General features: G+C 41.7%; 1 protein-coding gene across 2 annotated transcripts in view; it reads left to right on the top strand.

The window, feature by feature from the left end:
• Window positions 1–20,189, top strand: part of ITPKA (inositol-trisphosphate 3-kinase A) — a 605,052-nt gene that overhangs the window by 376,476 nt on the left and 208,387 nt on the right. For both annotated transcript variants that reach the window (XM_085627107.1, XM_085627108.1), the window contains exon 4: window positions 19,130–19,334. In XM_085627107.1, coding sequence (XP_085483233.1) covers window positions 19,130–19,334 — 205 coding nt within the window. The remainder of the gene's footprint in view (window positions 1–19,129; window positions 19,335–20,189) is intronic.

The following is a 20,189-nucleotide window of genomic DNA, read 5'->3' as shown; positions in this document are numbered from 1 at the left end:
TCTGCTCAGCATTCCTTGCTGTTGGATTACCAGTGCTTCTTTCTTCAAATTTCCAACTTCTGGGTGAAGTTCTTCAGTTCTTCATGGCAGATACTCTGAAGAAGGGCCTTTTTGTGGACGATCAACACAAAGACTGTCTCTACTGCCTTTATCCGAATCACTCTTCAAAGGATTGTAAGGTATGTCGTACCTTTTCCTCCAAGACCCTCAAAGATCGTGAGGGACGCCTCTTAATTTGGCTGCAGAGGCTTAAAGACAAAGGCACAATACTGTCTTCTGAGGAAAGTGAGGGCTCTTCCATATCTTCATAGTCCTCTCAGAAAAGACCAAGGGTGGCTTCTCCAGGCCCTTCGTCGCAGCCACCTCAAAAGAAGGCGCATAAAATGTCTTCAGAGGTCCTTCCTAAGACTCTTCCAGCAAAGGTTTCTCCTCAGGAAGTTCTTCATGCCTTCAAAAAGTCTTCTTCCACCCCGTCGACGACGGCCTCGTCGATGGTGGCTTCGACAACGAGGAAATCTCCATCTACGGCGTTGAATGTGACCTCGTCGACGACGACAGTCGCAACTTCTGTCGCGTCTCATTTACTATCAACAACTCCATCGTGGAGGGCCGGTAGGTCTGTCTCGTCGACGCTAAAAATTAAAAAGACATCGTCGACGTCCAAACTGCCGTCGACGCTGCGATCGCCGATGACACCGTCGACGAAGACTGTCCCGTCGACATCTACATCATCGTCGACGAGGAAACCTTCATCGACGACACCGTCGACGATGGCTCTAACGACGGGTCCTCAATCTACTATGGTACCCGTCGGCGCTTCTCTGCCGACGACTATACCATCAACGGGACTGTCGACGACAGCAGATTCTGACCTACAAAGTATGTATGTGCATCTAAAAATCACGAAACGTACGTTGACGCCGGCCCTGACCTCTCCTAGTAGAGTCCACCTCTTGCCTCCAGCACATCTTTTGGAGGAAGAAGACTCTGATGATGGCAGTATGTTTAGAACGGCGACGAGCCCATCGCAACTGAGCGTTAAGTATCAGGACAGTTCGGACTATGACGATCAAGGGCAGGATGATCAGGCGGTTTCTCCTGAAGAATGCCATCTGCCTCCACCTCCCATGGTTTGTTTGCCTGCATCTCTGGTCTCTGACCTGCAGTTCCTCATTTCGGACTATAAGCAGAGATTTCCCACGTCTGCAATGTCTCCGCTTCCAGTTGTGTCTCCACCACCAAGACCGCGACCTCCTCCGTTAAGCTTACTGTCTGAGCCTGTCACATCACCACCTCCACTTTCTACAGACGATGAGGAGGAGGATCAACATGAAGAAGGGGAACTTCAGGATTCCCAGTCTACTGGTGACAAGTGGGACGATTACATACTTCCCTGTCCAGCTTCTCCCGTGCCCGCCCCAGCTGACTCGCCTCCTGAGGACATTGGAGGCTTTCACAACATAGTGGAAAGGGCGGCGCAGCGCTTTCAAATACCTATGTCCTCACACCAACAGGATTGCTTCTTCTACGATTTTAATGAGCCTTTTAAAAAATCTGTTAGATCTATCCCTATTATAGACTACATATGGGATTAGGGTGTTAAGATCATGCAGAACCCTTCCTCGGTGCCTCCAGTATTGCCTCGTCTGGATAAGAAATATAGGGTTCCAGATACTGCTCCAGCTTGCCTGACCGGCCATCCTAAACCGGACTCAGTCATTACACAAGCTGCTCAGCGGAAATCAAAAAATCCTTCCGCTCTGCTGACCGAGGGTTGTCCTCAATACTGCACTTGTCTATAGATGGGTGGGATAATACTATTATGGACCGCTGCTTATGGTTCCTCCGGACAAAGAGGGTAGACGGCTGGACAATATTGGCAAACGCTTCTCGTCCATGTCTGCATTCACAGTGCGCGCATCCAATTCCTTGGCACTGTTAGGACGTTATAACAGGCAGATGTGGGCAGATATTGCTCCATACCTTGCGGCCTTGCCAGAAGACTCAAAGGAGGAAGCAAAGAAAATCTTGCTGGAGGGCGAGCGGTCTGCATCAGAGATTATAGGCTGTGCGATGGATATCGCCTCTACTGGATTTCGCCAACTCGCGGGCGCAGCTGTACTATGGCGCCAGGGTTGGTTGAAGGCGACTTCATTCCGAACGGAGGTACAAACGAAAGTTTTAGACATGCCATACGACGGTCAGCTTCTTATTAGGACACACATCGATGAAGCTCTGCAAGGTATTAAAAAAGATACCGACATGGCTAGGGCTTTGGGTACCCTCCAATTCAAGAACCCATCTTTTCGAGGCTCAAGAGGGAGAGGTCAAACATCTACTAGAGGTGATTACCAGCACCGATATTCCTTCTCTTCCACTCAGCATTATCGGCCACAATACCAGCAACGTCAACAGCAATCCACCTACACTAAGTCTTCCTTTCGTGGCAAAGGAGGTCGACAGAAAGACGCTGCTCGGCGACAATGACTTCCCACTACCACCGGTCTCCAACTCCTCTCTGCCCTCCAAGGTTGGAGGAAGAATTTCCCACTTTCTAAAAAACTGGAAGAAAATAACAACAGACCGTTGGGTTCTGCAACTGGTTCAATTCGGACATTCACTAGAATTCATTCAAATTCCTCCCCAAACCCCTCCCCATGCTTCACAAAAATCTGCGTGCTCTGCTCCTGGAACTTTCACTTATGCTCCAGAAGGGAGCTATAGAAAGAGTTCCTCTATGTCAAAGGGGGAAGGGATTTTACTCCCGTTTTTTCCTAATACGCAAAAAGGAGAAGAAATGGAGACCGATATTAGACTTGAGAAATCTCAACAAATTCTTGAAAAAACAGTCATTTCGTATGGTTACCATCCAGGAAGTACTACAGCTACTCAATGCGGAGGACTACATGCTGTCTTTAGACCTTCAGGATGCCTATTTTCCCAACCCGATCCACCGCAACCACTAAAAATTTCTGAGATTCGCAGTAGCGGGCAGGCATTACCAATTTCGTGTCCTGCCGTTCTGACTCAAATTGGCACCACGCATTTTTACAAAATGCCTTTCTCTGGTGGCCGCATATCTCCGACAACAACACCATCAGATCTTTCCATATCTGGACGACTGGCTCGTCAAAGCACCCTCTCTAGAAGGCGCGTCCAGATCTTCCGACGCCTGTCTAAGGCTTTTCGATTGTTTGGGGCTTACTCTCAATCAGGACAAGTCCGTCCTTCAGCCTTCCCAGCGCATAACTTTCCTGGGTGCTACTCCCAACACGCTCCAAAAGAAAGCATTTCCTTCACAAGAGCGAAAAGACAAACTTCTTTCCTTGGCGCTTCGCATTCGCTCCAAAAAGACTCTTACGGTGCACCTTTTCAAATCCCTGCTCAGGATGATGTCTTCCTGTATTCTACTAGTTCCACACTGTCGCCTTCACATGCAACCTTTTCAAGAAGCGCTTTCAGCTCAATTGGTCCAATGTACGGGGTCATTCGGCGATGTCATCCAGGTGACCCCTCTGATGATAAAGGCTCTACGGTGGTGGATTTGCCCTCAGAACCTTTCTCAAGGCTTGCCTTTCTTGCTTCTCCACATACCATCACAACGGATGCGTCCCTGCAAGGTTGGGGAGCCTTCCTCCAAGAACTCCATATCAGCGGCAAATGGTCCCTTTCTGAAAGAAAACTCCACATAAATCTTCTGGAGCTACGAGCAGTGTATCTCGCTCTTTGGCATTCCAAACGCGAAACAGAAATTCTCTAGTGCTTGTACAGACCGACAATACCACGACAATGCACTATTTAAACAAGCAGGGAGGGACTCGTTCTCTAACACTCTCTCACGAGTCGCAAAAAATCTGGAACTGGTTGGTTCTTCACATTTCTCTTCGAGCAGAGTATGTTCCAGTAACACACAACATTCTGGCCGACTCTTTGAGCAGACAACAGACAGCATGTCACGAGTGGGAGATGAATCAGCGGACCCTCAACCGCATATTCTCTAAATGGGGCACCCCTCTTCTGGACCTCTTCGCTACCCAGCAGAACGCCAAATGCCAACACTTCGCAAGCTGGCATCCCCAGAAGGGATCTCTAGGGAATGCGTTTTCGATTGCATGGTGCAATGTCTTTGCATACGCTTTTCCACCAATTCCCCTGATTCCCAGGGTGCTCAGGAAATTGAAAGCGGAACCTTGCACGCTCATCCTGATAGCTCCAGCTTGGCCACGCCAACACTGGTTCACGGAGCTTCACCTTCTCTCCCTGGAACCGCCGTTCCGGTTGAAACCGTTTCCCTCTCTTCTCACTATGAACCACCAACAAGTCCAGCATCCGGATCCAGCATCTCTCAGACTATCAGCTTGGCTCCTGAGTTCAGAGAGTTCCAGGGTCTAAACATCCCTCCGGACTGTAGAGCAGTTCTGGCTCGGGCAGATAGTACTACCAAAACATATTCCTTAAAATGGAAGAGGTTCTGTATCTGGTGCAAGTCAAACGAAATACACCCTCTTTCATCCTCTCCAGAGCAAATACTGCCTTACCTTCTTCATCTGGCGAAATCTGGTCTCGCTCATGCCTCCACTAAAGTCCATCTGACAGCAATATCCCGTTTCAGGAGATCCTCTGCAGGCCCTTCTCTGTGGTCTCATTGGTTGATTAATTCCTTAAAGGCCTGTTTAGAACATTCCCTCCGGTAAAGACTTTACCTCCTGCATGGCAACTCAACACGGTTCTGGCTCAACTTATGAAACACCCTTTTGAGCAAATACACAGAGCGGATCTCAAGTATCTCTCCTGCAAAACAGCGCTCCTTCTAGCCCTTACCTCAGCAAGGCGAGTGAGTGAACTTCATGCTTTGTCAATTCAAGACCCTTTCCTTCAATTCAAACACGACAGGGTGATACTTCGCACGAATCCGAAGTTTATCCCTAAGGTTCCGTCAAACTTCCATCTCAATGAGCCTATTGTGTTGCGCTCCTTCTTTCCAAATCCTCAAACAGTGGCAGAAAAAACTCTGCATTCTTTGGACCTTAAACGCTGCCGGAAATTCTACATTGACAAGACAAAGACATTTCGCAAATCCAACCAACTCTTTGTGGCTTACAGTCGACCTAGGAAAGGTCTCCCACTCACTAAACAAAGTATCTCTCGCTGGATCTCCGCAGCTATTACTTTTTGTCACCAGCAAGCGGGGCAGCCCCTGCTCTCCACAGTTCGAGCCCATTCCACTAGGGCAATCTCTACTTCAATAGCACTTTTTGCAGGTGTGCCCATTGAGGACATTTGCAGAGCGGCAACATGGAAAACGCCGCATACATTTACCAAGCATTACTGCCTGGATACGGAACTCATGAAAGACGCTGCAGTGGGTCAAGCGGTGCTCCGTCATCTATTTCATAAGAGGTGAGCCCTTCCTTTCATCCCACCATCCTTTCTTCTATACGCACGTTTCTCTGTTGTGTTTTATGCCTCTGCTATGTCATTGCTTTTTGGTACTTTCCCTTTTCACATTGATATGTTGTTATCTGGTGAATTTATATATACTGTACCTTTCAAAATGTGCTTATCATTGCTTACTATTCTGATTCAGGCATGTGAATCTATGAAATATACCCTAATACTGGATAAGGAATGCGTTACTTACCTGTAACTGAGGTTATCCAGTATTGGTATCTTTCAAAGATTCACATGCAACCCACCCACCTCCCCTGGAAGGACTCTCTTGGGTCTCTCAGTGATACAACTACTTAGCACTGTGCTTACGAAAATCTGAGGGACTAGAGCTCCTTCCAGGAAGGTTCTAGAGGGTGGTGATAGCGGATTGGCTACTCTCCAAAGTGTGGTCCTTTTTTACAAAAGGACGTGGATATGTTACTAAGGTGAGGCCTTTGGCCTATGACTCTATATGTCTAGTGAGACATTACTTTATTTATGAACCGTGGACTCCCATCCCGACGACGGGGAATGATTCGGGCATGTGAATCTATGAAAGATACCAATACTGGATAACCGCAGTTACAGGTAAGTAACGCGTTCCTTATGGCACTACTTTTGTATTTTACTGTGGAACTCCCATCTCGGCGACGGCGGAATGATTCTGGCACGAGAATCTATGAAAGATACCAATACTGGATAACTGTAGTTACAGGTAAGTAACTTGTTTTCTTATGCTACACATTAATTTAAGAGGTCACATCACTGACCACTTTCAGGGCCTAGTCTAAAGCATAACAACTTGTTTCCCTAATCAATTCTGGAAGAGGTAAGTTTTTAAGAAGCACAGCAAAAAGCCAAGTGAGAGAAAACGCTTCTAAGAAATATGGGAAGAGCATTTTCCAGGGTCAGCCCATCAGTGGAAAATTGCATCTTCCAATTCCAGTTCTTTGGAATCTCGGGACAAAAAGCAGAGCAGCTGAAACAGATCTAAGTGCATAGCAAGGAGCTAAGGGTCTGAAGCTCGTAGTTTCTGCAGAGGGGAGACACACAGTCATTCACAAGTACTATTTAAATATGTTGCATGCACAAATGCTGTTTAGCACATTGAAGCCTGAGTTATTGGCTTTGACAATGCTGGAATAAATTAGAAACATGTACTGCTCTCTGTATAGCATGTATATAGAAGACAAAGAATTGAATGGGGCAGACACTGTGATGATTGAGAGTACTTTTCAGATGTAAAATAGTCCCTTATGCATTTCAACGGCTGTATGACGTTACAACGCATGCTATTACAACGCCTACCATTACAACGCATTTTTTACAACGCAAACACTACTACAACGCTTTACTTTACAACGAATACTTTTACAACGCTAAACCTATTAAAATACTTAAAAGTGCTGTTACAACGAAAACCATTACAACGCATACCATTACAACGCGAAAAAAATATTTTTTTACTAAAAAGTACAATAAAATCTGGCACGGGACGCAGGGAAATTAGGGTGGGGAAGTGTATTAAAATGTGGAGATAAACTGTACGTAAATCTACTCAAATGCATTACCAAATTAATACTCGAGTATTAAAATTAATACTCGAGTATTAAAATTAATACTCCGATTCCCCCCAAAAATTCCGTTTTCACACATTTCAAAGTTTTACACAAAGAACGAAAAATTTAACAACAGTTCATACACATTTTTATCATGAATATATCGGAAAATAAGCAAACAGAGTAAAACAGAAGACACATACACATAGGCGCCATTTTATCCATCTCACTTGTAAAACTTGTCCTACAACACTTTCTATGAAAACAATAGCAAAAGACATGTTCCAAAATGGATGCCAAAACGGAGCAAATGAATGAAAACAATACATTTTTAAATGCTTTTTTAAATTATCATTTTCCACAGTAAAATAAAGTATAATAAAAAACACAACGAACGCAGTTTTTAAAAAAATTAATGGTGACACTGACAAAAAATTATAAATACCAGGAAGACACCATTTTGCAATCAGTTGATTATCAACTACCAGAGAGACCAGACGTCAAAACCTGACCCTCTGACACCTCCACTGCGACCTCCACTGAGAGAGCACTGAATTCGTTTGGAAAAGCATTGTTAGTTTGCAACTACTAGTAAGTCACTAATATATTTTAACACCTTGCTTTAGCGTAAATTATGTTTTCTTTCCATACAAAATATGTTTTTAAAATTTTTATATTAACTTATAAAATGTACTGTTTCTAATTTTTTATCACTAAAAATATATACCAACTTAAAACAACTACTTTCTTTTCCAAAAACAGAAACTTGTTATTTTTCCAAAATCAAGAATTCGTGTACCTAATTTTCCATCACCTCAACGTAATCGACTCACCTTTAATATTGAGAAGGTAAATGTTTTTTAATTGTAATTCTATTATTTTAAAAATATATTTTTAGCATTAGCAAAAGTGTTGTATGGTAAAAGGGATTATATTAATTTTTTACACATTCACACTGCATCGTAAACGAAATTATGCGATTGTGCAGGGGTAACAATTACTAATATGACTGCAGTTAGGTACTGCATTTGAAAAAGCGTTTCATGTTACTGGGGTAACTATTACTATTGTAAGTCCCAGAATGTTCAGCAGTAGAGTAATTGAGTGATGGTGTAGGGGTATCCATTATTACTCTTATTTAATAATGCATTGAAAGTGTATTATGTTTTGCTTTACCAATTGTTACTCATACTCATTTGTCATGCAGCACCATGAAAAGTATGTTATGTGATGTAGAGTGAAATAAAATATCAGATTTACAATCATTTTTTTTTTTTTTTGTTTTAACCAACGTTGGCAAAGTAACATTAATTTTTAAAAAATTTTTTCATTTCCACAGTAAATCGGTTGCAACTTTGTGGATTAAATCAATAAAAAAATAACTTAATCCTGCAGCCAGCAGTACCAAAAAGCCACGAAAACAATCAGCAACAGAAAAAGGTATTTTAAATTTTCAGTGTTATAAATTCCACAATGGAATAGTCATTCCTTTTGTTATTGTTACTCCAGTAAAGTGCAGAAGTAGGGTAAGTGATGGATAGTGTAGGGGTACAATTTACTATTCTAACTCCAGGAAGGTGCAGCAGTAGGGAAAGTGTTGGATGGTGTAGGGGTACATTTTTCTATTCTAACTCCAGGAAGGTGCAGTAGTTGGGAAAGTGTTATGTACTATTAGTTATATTCAATGTCATAATTTTTAAAAGTTATTCAAAATTTGCATTTGTCAACAACGTTCAGTTATTTCATTTTCTCTTTTTTCATTTTTCCAGACAATTGTTTGTAACTTTGTTGTACGATTCAGTCCATCACATAAGTGAAAACTCCAGCCAGCAGGCCAATTCCACTTCAGAAGCCTCACCAAGGAAAGCAATTCCAAAAAAACAAGGTATTTTTAAACAGCATTGTATTTAAACCATCAATATGTTAGACAAACCATTTACTTCTTATTGTTAATATAATCTCAAAATATATAAAATAAGAGTTGCAGTTGGAAGAATTTTTTTTTCTAACTCCAGGAAGCTGCAGCAGTAGGGAAAGTGTTGGATGGTGTAGGGGTCCAATTTACTATTCTAACTCCAGGAAGGTGCTGCAGTAGGGAAAGTGTTGGATGGTATAGGGGTGCAATTTACTATTCTAACTTCAGGAAGGTGCAGCAGTAGGGAAAGTGTTGGATGGTGTAGGGGTGCAATTTACTATTCCAACTCCAGGAAGGTGCAGCAGTAGGGAAAGTGTTGGATGGTGTAGGGGTGCAATTTACTATTCTTACTCCAGGAAGGTGCAGCAGTAGGGAAAGTGTTGGATGGTGTAGGGGTCCAATTTACTATTCTAACTCCAGGAAGGTGCAGCAGTAGGGAAAGTGTTGGATGGTGTAGGGGTCCAATTTTCTATTCTAACTCCAGGAAGGTGCAGCAGTAGGGAAAGTGTCATGTACTATTAGTTATATTGAATATCATATTTTCAAAAAGTTATTCAAAATTTGCATTTGTCAACAACGTTCAGTTTTGTCATTTTCTCTTTTTTCATTTTTCCAGACAATTGTTTTTAACTTTGTTGTACGATTCCGTCCAACACATAAGTGACAACTCCAGCCAGCAGGCCAATTCCCCTTCAGAAGCCTCAACAAAGAAAGCAATTCCAAAATAACAAGGTATTTTTATACAGCATTGTATTTAAACCATCAATTTGTTAGACAAACCATTTACTTATTAATGTTAATATAATCACAAAATATATAACATAAGGGTTTCAGTTGGAAGAAGTTTTTTTTCTAACTCCAGGAAGGTGCAGCAGTAGGGAAAGTGTTGGATGGTGTAGGGGTACAATTTACTATTCTAACTCCAGGAAGGTGCTGCAGTAGGGAAAGTGTTGGATGGTGTAGGGGTATAATTTTCTATTCTAACTCCAGGAAGGTGCAGCAGTAGGGAAAGTGTTGGATGTTGTAGGGGTATAATTTACTATTCTACACTTGGTAGGTGCAGCAGTAGGGAAAGTGTTGGATGGTGTAGGGGTATAATTTACTATTCTAACTCCAGGAAGGTGCAGCAGTAGGGAAAGTGTTGGATGGTGTAGGGCTACAATTTACTATTCTAACTCTTGGTAGGTGCAGCAGTAGGGAAAGTGTTGGATGGTGTAGGGGTATAATTTACTATTCTAACTCCAGGAAGGTGCAGCAGTAGGGAAAGTGTTGGATGGTGTAGGGGTACCATTTACTATTCTAACTCCAGGAAGGTGCTGCAGTAGGGAAAGTGTTGGATGGTGTAGGGGTGCAATTTACTATCCTAACTCCAGGAAGGTGCTGCAGTAGGGAAAGTGTTGGATGGTGTAGGGGTCCAATTTACTATTCTAACTCCAAGAAGGTGCAGCAGTAGGGAAAGTATTGGATGGTGTAGGGGTCCAATTTACTATTCTAACTCCAGGAAGGTGCAGCAGTAGGGAAAGTGTTGGATGGTGTAGGGGTGCAATTTACTATTCTAACTCCAGGAAGGTGCTGCAGTAGGGAAAGTTTTGGATGGTGTAGGGGTCCAATTTACTATTCTAACTCCAGGAAGGTGCAGCAGTTGGGAAAGTGTTGGATGGTGTAGGGGTGCAATTTACTATTCTAACTCCAGGAAGGTGCAGCAGTAGGGAAAGTGTTGGATGGTGTAGGGGTATAATTTACTATTCTAACTCCAGGAAGGTGCAGCAGTAGGGAAAGTGTTGGATGGTGTAGGGGTCCAATTTACTATTCTAACTCCAAGAAGGTGCAGCAGTAGGGAAAGTGTTGGAAGGTGTAAGGGTAACATTTGAGGTATAGCATTTACTTTTTCATCCTAATTTGTTTTTCTTCTCTTCTCTTTTCAGATAATGTCTAGTCTTGAAGCTGCGAAGTACATTAAATCCAGGAAGGGAAAAAATGTATTAAACCATGGAGGATACATATATAGTAAGGAAAGAATAAGTTTTCCTAGAAATCATTGGAGGTGTGTGCAATACTACACTACCCATTGCAGTGGCAGAGCGGTTACTCTTGATAATTTAGTTGTGAAAACAACAGAACATAACCACTCTGCCTCTGCAATGGAGGTAGAAATAAGAGAAACAGTTAACGAAATGAAAGCTATTGCAAGCACCTCCAATGATTCTACAGGATCCATTTTAAGAGAGGTTGCACAGCATGTCCCCAGTCATGTTGCTAGTAACATGCCTATAATTCCTAATTTGAGAAGAATTATTCAAAGACAAAAGTAGGCAAGTAACATTCAATTATCTACACCACATTCTTTCTCTGACATTAGAATTTCACATGATCTTTCTATTTCTTTTTCTGATGAACCTTTCCTTCTGCATGATAACGAAAACCCTCAGAAACGAATTCTCATTTTTAGTACCCCACGTAACCTTGCAAAGTTAGAAAGTAGTGAAATTTGGATGATGGATGGGACGTTTAAAAGTACACCCCATCCTTTCACTCAAATTTACACTATACATGCCAAAATTAACAATAGTGTAATCCCCTTAGTATATAGTTTGCTACCTGATAAGACTTCTGCAACATACACTGAACTTTTATCAGTTATTAAAAGTAAAACATCTCAAAGTCCTAAGAAAATAATTATTGATTTTGAATTGAGCATGATCAATGTGATCAATAAAACGTACACGGATACCCAAATTCAGGGATGTTTTTTCCATTTTTCCCAGGCATTTTGGCGTAAATTACAGAAAACATCCCTAGTTGCAGAATATTCTCGTGATAGCAAACTACAATTTGAACTAAAAAAATTAACAGCACTTTGTTTTGTTGCTCCCGATAGTGTGGACGAGTACTACACTGCAATTATAGAATCTGTTTATTATACAAGTAACGAAGAAAAATTGGCACCCATTCTAAATTATTTCGAGGACACATGGATTGGGCACCTAAGTAGATCGGGTCGCAGGAGGAAGCCACGATTCCATGTGGAGTGGTGGAACTGCTACACGAGTTGTTTAGAGGGAGAAGCAAAAACAAACAATGCCATTGAGGGATGGCATAACTCCTTCAACCACACAATTGGCAAACCTCATCCAAACTTCTACTCTTTCTTGGAAACTTTGAAGAAGGAGCAAAGTTTTCAAGAAATGAGAATAGCCCAAACACTTGCAGGTAGTCTAAACCCACGAGTAACTGTCAAAACTAAGGAAATGTCTGAGAGACTATTGGCTATTGTACAACAATTTTCGTTGTGTGTGGCTATAGACTACCTGGAAAATCTTTCTAACATTCTTTCTTTCTAAAATTAGTTTTGTACTTACTTTCTTGCTTTGCTTCAAATTTAAATATTTTTAAATTACAATTGGCATACCATGTTTTTCTAAAAATTTTTACAAACTTACAAGTCGGGTCTATTATTTATTTTTTATTTTTTTTCAAATCTTCATTTATAGCAAAACTACCAATGTGATCAAATCTACTGTTCCATTGTATTGGACCAATTTTTCAACAACCAAACGCCATTAGTTTAATTTCAGAAAACTTCTTTATTAATTACCGGCCTAAAAATTCACCAAAAATCAAACTACTCAAAATTGTACAAGTCAAGCCATTATCCAAAATGCACATTGCTGCATAAACACCAATTTATATTCAATCACTTTTTTCCAAAATTTACGAATACGCCATTATTTTTCTCTTAGAAATGAAGATCTAAATCAGTATTTTTGGTTCCGAAAATAAGAAATAAACTTTGTGAACAGTAACTAAAAATAATTTTATAGTTACATACATTTTTGTAATGAACCAATTCCTTTGCGCGACCCGACATAGGCATACATTAATGACATAAATGTGGACATGATTTAAAACATTTACAACATCAATTAGTTTTTCCGCAACCTCTCCTTATTCTTTTCTTACTATATATGTATCACTATTAAAGGTTTAATCTACAATTAAAAGTGAAAATGTTTCCTACCTGGACGCAGATCAGCTTCCTGCTGCTTCCTCCTCCGATGCTCTTCAAAATGGCGCATTACGTCGACGCTCACGTCATGACGTCATCGCGCGCTTCAATGTTTATAACGGACTACTTTATTTATATAATCTGTAAATAAATGTTTTTAAATGTAAATAAATTATTTCTATGTTTTCTAAATAATGTCCATTATGTTCCAAAAATCAATAAAAATTATGATTATTTTTTAAGTTTGTTCCAATAAAGAAATATTTAAAAAACATTATTTGTTTACTGTTATTATTTGAAAAAATTGTAATTTAATCATGTAAAATGTTATTTTTTAAATGTAAATTTACTAAATGTGTTCCTTACCTCCACTCTATTTTCTTTTTCCTTCCAAACTTGCGCTTTCTTCTCTTTCTGATCCTTCTTTTCTTGTTCCGCGGGTTGTATATTCTGAAGCTGCCAAAATAAATGAAGGACAAATAAGCTCATAGACTTCAATGCAAAAGCGTGGGAACTTTTTTTTAAAGTAAGTTCTATTTTCTTTGCTCTATTTTCTTTTGGTTTAATTTTTTTTAAATACATTTCTAATTACTCTTTTAATATTATAAATATTTTTAGTTTTTTATCTTTATTTTTTTGTTAACATTTCTCTTATTTTATATTATAATACTCCAAAAGTACTCTTACTTTTTAAAAAATTTTTTTTACAATCATTACACTTTATATAAGAAGGTTAAAAATACTCAAGTATTAATCTTTCATAATACTAATTTTTAAATAAATTGTTATTTATATTTTTTTATAATGCTCTAGTATTAATAATTTATAATAATTCTAATTTTTGGATTTTTAACATATTAAAATAAAATAAAAAATACTCAAGTATTCATTTCTCATAATACAAATCATTTATTATTAAATTTATATTTATTTAATTTAACTTAAAAAATACTCTGATATTTGAAAAATACTCAAGTATTAATCTTTTGTTAAACTACTCACATTTTTTAATTTTTCTAAATTAATAAATAAATTATACTCAATAATTACTCTTTCATATTTATCAAATATAGTATTTATTTTAAATAATACAATATTAATTAAAAAAAATTCAAAACAATTTTCTTAAAAAAAAAAAAAAGCGTTGTAATAGTATATGCGTTGTAAAAGTACTTACCATATAACAGCATGCGTTGTAAATGCATGCGTTGTAAAGGCTTTTGCATTGTATGCGTTGTAATGGTATATGCGTTGTAAAAGTACTTACCATATAACAGCATGCGTTGTAAATGCATGCGTTGTAAAAGCTTTTGCGTTGTAAAAAATGCGTTGTAATAGCATAGCGTTGTAAAAGTTGCGTTGTAAAGGTTGTTTCCCATTTCAACACCAGCTAGTCACATAAGGCGGAAGGATACACACAAATATCTAACAGCATGAGGTGAGGGGGCCAAACCCACTCTACGTATATTTTAAACACTTGGGAACAATCCATCTTGCAGATAGCTGCGCTCTAAACCTAAAGGTAGGCTCAGGCAGGATGGAGTAATTGTTGATTTGTGAGCATATCACCCTAAGATAACATTACATACAAGATTGTAAAAAGAAATCTGTTTCATAGTCGTTGACTATCCTGAAAAAGTGGCATGCGTGCAGCCGTCTAAAAGAAATGTCAGACAACCTCAATGTATTTCAGTGAAAGATTTAGTTAAATACAGGTGTTGAAAAATGTAACATATTCTTTTAGCCATTGGTTCAGATAGATCAAAGGATCTATCTACATTTTAGGTAATAAACAAAGGCCTTTATTTTCAAGGAGGTATTTTGCAGACTAGCGCCTCAATAGGAACACTCCCCTGTCCCATTTCCAGGGACTGCGCTTCATTCACTGTCAAACACTCTCCAAGACCTACGGGCATATTGTCAATGAGTTGCGTCGCCCTTGCACCACCCAAGGGGGCATAAGAGTGACGCAACTACTAAGTCAGATTTATTAAGTAATGCAAGGCCACCTTGCCTGGCCCTGATTAACTTGATAAATCTAGAGTAACACAACGCAGCAGAAATTGCTGCGTTGTGTCACTTTGCTTCAGGGAGGCGTTCATGGGTGAAGCGTGGGTGTTCCCATGTTTCTACACAGCAACTTTGGCGTATTTCCAGATATACCATTACTGGTAGGCCTAGGAATCTGGCAAAATACTACGCCTCCCCAGGTGAGGCATAACAAGGGGAATATATTTATTCATCCTCGTTTTTTCCTCTCCATGTGTGCTACAATCTCCAGCACACATAGAAAGAGGAAAATACCTAAGGGGATTGTTTTTGTGCTGTTAGGTGTCCATTCCTGCACAAAAACAATCCTGCTTACAATGTAGGCACCCTTGCATCATAATGCAAGGGTGCCTGCAGTGGCACTAGGCAGCACATTGTCCACCAGCTCAAGGAAAAGACAGGAATGCACTGTGTAATGTTAAATACACTGCATGCCTGCCCTTTAGCTTTCACGCAATGCAGTGCAGCAGGGTGACTTGCTGCACTGCGTGAAATAATGATAAATATGGCCCCCCAGTATCTTTGATATGACACCAGTCGACTCGACTCAGCATTTTACATTTATGGACTACCTGGGCATCACTGAGTCCTCTCATACATCACTTCGAGAACCAAGGATCTCTTGAACTATCATACAAGCCTTAAATCCTTGGGCCAATTAAATGTAAAGATATACTTACCACCATCTAGTGTTGTGATGTGGCTGCAAGGATCCAAGTCAGGGCTATACAGATATATATCTTTAAATAAGGAAATGATTGCTTCACAATCTATGTAACCTACCTTAATACTGCCAATGACCAAACAAAAGACAAGTGTGGTGCCTTCAGGGACCTGGGGGTAAATCTCATGGTACTTTTCTCTAAATATTTAGCTACATAGTCATGATAATATTTTCCCTACAAGCTTTAGAGATTCCGGTTGGCAGGCGAGCCAAACAATGTGAACATTTGAAGAGCGATCCCTGTGCCACTGATTCACACATTTCTTAGTCATCCTTGTGTGCAGTAGGCAGACTTGGAACTATTTCATGGCAGATCAGTTCAGAACAAAGATTCAAGAGAGAACATGTCTCAAAAACAAAATATATTCATTCCCTAGGCACTGCTATATGCGTTCATAAATACACGTTAGGTAATTACTGTCACTTGAGATTAGATTATCAGCTCTCCCATTGTGTACAAGAGATGTAAACAGCAGCATGGACTAGGTCCGTCTATCTTTAAGGAAAGGGTTGTTTTTCTAAGGATAGGCTCTGACATTCTAGCCAAAGCATGTCTCTCTTTTAAACTCCTTTCTTCATAGAAAGCAATTTTTTTATGCAATTTACATTTAAAATCCCGTGCAGGAGCTTTTGTGTACATGGGTGTGCAGATGACATCGCAAGAGTTTAATTAAATGCACCTCTCACACCCAACATTGTACCTGGCTTCAAATGAAGACAGTGCAAGCCTGCTGCAGCTTGTATAGGTTAAATTCATTGTGCATGCCCTTGACTGGTGCATAATCAGTTTATCAGGTTGGAGGGGCAAATGCCTTGTTTGAACAAGTGAAGGGATGGAATACCTTATTACTTACCGGTAATCTTCATTACTTCTGTCCCCGCTGTCCTCGTCCCATCCATTAATTTTGGAGCATACCAAAGCCAGGAATCCAGCCTCCAAACCCCCAAAGAACACCTAGGACACCACACCAAAAGCAGCAGCCCAAACAAAGCAAACGGGAGAACCAAAAGAAAAGACAGGCAGGCGCACACAGACCCCAACACACCCAACCAAACATAAGAGCCGCATCACCCAGAACAAGCAGGAGAAAACATAGGAGAACAAAATACAACAAGGCCACTCCAGGCATCGCCCTCCAGAGGGCAGTCAACCCACACCGGGAAAACCCCAGAACCAACAACGGAAGAGGAGCACCAGCCAAGGAAGCATCAGAGGCTGCCAACAATCGATGGACAACTAGGAGGCCACAGACGGAAGAAGACCCAAAGTGGCCAGACACCCCAGCAAAGCCAGGGACTGACTAAAAGGGACACAACCAAGGCCCGGAAGAACCAGGACCCCGGAAAGGAGAAGTCACCACAGTCACCATGGAGGCAGCCAGCCACATAATAAAGGACAAGCAAGGCACACAGGCCCCACTGCCCCAACCCTCAAAAACTGCAGAACCGTAGGGAGCCTAGAAAACCACCAAGAGGGCGACCAGGCAAGGACAAACAAAACCCAGGCCAGAAAGAAGGCACACCACAGAGACCCCAATACCCAAAGGCGAATCCCCAGAAGGGAAACTGAGGCTGAAGCAACCATACCATAAAAGCAACAGGCATCAGGAGGACCAGAACAGACCGAGTGCCCCACAGAGCACTAAAAGCCTGCAAGGACGCCCACAAGGACAGAAAGCTGCAATGCCCAGTGCCCCCAAGCAGCCCCAGAGTCGCAGCAGCAGAACCAACAGAGAGCGGCCCAACGTAGGCTATGGAAGGAACGCCCAACAACGCAGAAATGCCACACAACCAAATGCTTAAGAGAGCCGAGGGGAAGCATGGGAAGACCTAAATGTCCCCGCCCCAATCAGGAACTAAAAGAGACAGGTTCAACAACCAGACCAACCCACCACCAAAGGGAGGCCCACATCAGACCAGCCCAAAAAAAGGAGAAGAAGGGCTGCCAACAGGGCAGAGGCCCACACCCAGAGGACCAGCCAAGAGCAGGACGGCACAGGCCAAACAAGGAAGGAAGGAGGCACGGACCAAAAAGTAAGCCTCCACCAACCCAACCGACCCTGCCCCTAGAGAGCTCTGAGGACACCACAGCTACTAAAAACCCCAGAGGAGCACCAGGCCCAAAGGGAAGAAAGCCCAACACCAACCACTGGCACGGGAATGACCACCAAAACCCTCATACTGGGAAAAGGAGCAAGGGCGCCGGGACAGGTCAACATGGTAAGACAGAGGAACCCACAAAAAAGCACAGGGAAAAACCGGACACAACCACTGGTACCCTGCCCAACAACGGCACCGCCTCAACCAGACGGAGGCAGGCCGGATGAGCACCAGAACACCAGCAGCCTCAAAACCAACCAGAAGGACCATGCGACCAGAAGCACAAACCCCACCAATAAAGGAAAAAACAGAGGGAAGGCCAGAGCCCAGAACCCAGCGAAGCACAACACCCCACCAGAAATTAGGCCAATCACAGGGCCCAATCTAAGGAAAGACACTCCCGGGAGTGGACACCACCAGAACCGGACCAGGGCCCAGAAAACGTGAATGGCAGATCAGTGTTCCCATGTCTCATAGCACACAACACAAAACATATTCTTATACACACTTGAAAGTGTCTGGACTACCGTACTCCATTAACTGTCCTTCTGTGCCCTGTGATTGATTGATTAAGTTCTTAAAGGGCACAGTTGCACAGGAACTGGATGTTTTGGCTGACGAGGGCAACCCTCAGGAATCAATAATCTTTATGAATGAGACAGAGGAGGGGTAGAAAGGTTGTGTAGCCTGTCCAGCCCAACCCTTGCTGCCTGTGTCTGGTAAAAGGGGTAGTAGGTAATAACATGGGACAGGAAATCAGTCCCCAGCTGGCACAGGATGGCTAGAGGAATCGCCGGTTCAGTGTGTGGCAGTAAACACTAGTGTGGCTGTCTATTTCCTGGTCATGACCTAAGGGAGGGACAACGTAGTAATATATGTCAGATGTGGTTCAAACCTGTGAAGAATTAGTTAGAGAGCCTTCTCTTTTGGATGAACTCTCCTGCTCCTTAGGTCATATCTCAGCATGCTTTGTTTGTTGACCAGAGAAGAGCAAGTTTAGATTCCCAACAAGCTTCGGGCAGCTAGAAGCCAGCTTGTCCATTCCTCAGACTGGGTCGTTTTGGCGTTGGTAGTGGCAATGGGAGTGATTGTACTTCAGAATGAATAAAGTTTATGGATAGAGTTTACTGGAACTTTCATTCAAACAATTAACTACTTACTCACATCTAGTGCTAACAACTTGCCAAAATCCGGGTTTCTATGTGCCGAGACCCTAATGAAATCGACTATTAGTGCTCCTGCCAAGGGACCGACATGTTTTAAGCGTGAACATTCCTTCAATGTAGTGCATGAGGATCAGACTGTAATGCTCTGGTGACCACAATCTTGTCATTGTTTCTTCACAGGACATACCTGGAAGAAGAGTTGACCAAGGCCCGAGCAAAGCCCAAACTGCGGAAGGACATGTACAAGAAGATGATTGAAGTGGACCCCCTCGCGCCCACAGAGGAGGAGAATGCACACCAGGGAGTGACTAAGCCGCGCTATATGCAGTGGAGGGAGACCATCAGTTCGACTGCAACCCTCGGCTTCAGGATTGAGGGCATCAAGGTAAGACACTTACCATCCAACCATATGATAGTGAGGAATCTAATATTACAATGCCAATTTTGAGTTCCTATTTTAAATTCTAAAACATTATATGCACCCTCTTTTTAGACAATCTTCTTCATCCACATCCTTTCTTTCCTGATATAACACAATGATGTTCCTTAATATTTGTTTATGTGTATAGCATGTATTTATTTATTAGTTTGCTGTGGGCTACCACAGCAGAGGATGTATTAGTGCTCTTTGAAAGGGAGACAGGTTTGTACAAATTATTTGATGTGAAATGTAGGACTTTAGAACACTATCATAACCTATGTGACAAACACATATAGTGCAGGTGAAGCTGAAAGTGAAGGACCTCTTGAAAATAACGAGATTGGGTACAAACCTTATGTTGGCCGGAAGTGAATTAAATACGTTTGTTGCTGCAACAGGATGTGGCCTAAAGGCTAGAGCAGTCGACCTCAAAGCTGGGGAACTGGGTTAGTCGCTCAACATCCTGTGATTCTGGGCAAATCACTTAGGCTTCCTGTGCCTAACAAAAAGAATGTGTCTGTCTGTAACGCAACTGGTGCTCATGTAAAGCCCTCTGATACCTTTGGGTCAAGTTCGCACTTTATACACACCAAGTTCGCAATTTATAAACACCCCCCCTCACCCCCCCCCCCCCAAAACAGGTGAAGATTGATTCCAGGTCAGTGAAGTTTCGAACCTTCCATGAGGAGGGAGTCCTTGCTTTTTCAGCCCTGTTGGCGCTACGAGAAGACTAGCAAGCCGAAGAGGTCTGTGAGGTGAAGAACTTGGTATGCAAGAAGCATATTATGACTTTGATCCTTGCCACAGGCAGGACCTTGG

This window comes from Triturus cristatus, chromosome 9 (assembly GCF_964204655.1).
Source record: "Triturus cristatus chromosome 9, aTriCri1.1, whole genome shotgun sequence".
Classification (NCBI taxonomy): Eukaryota; Metazoa; Chordata; class Amphibia; order Caudata; family Salamandridae; genus Triturus; species Triturus cristatus.
This window is presented reverse-complemented; position numbering and strand designations above follow the sequence as displayed.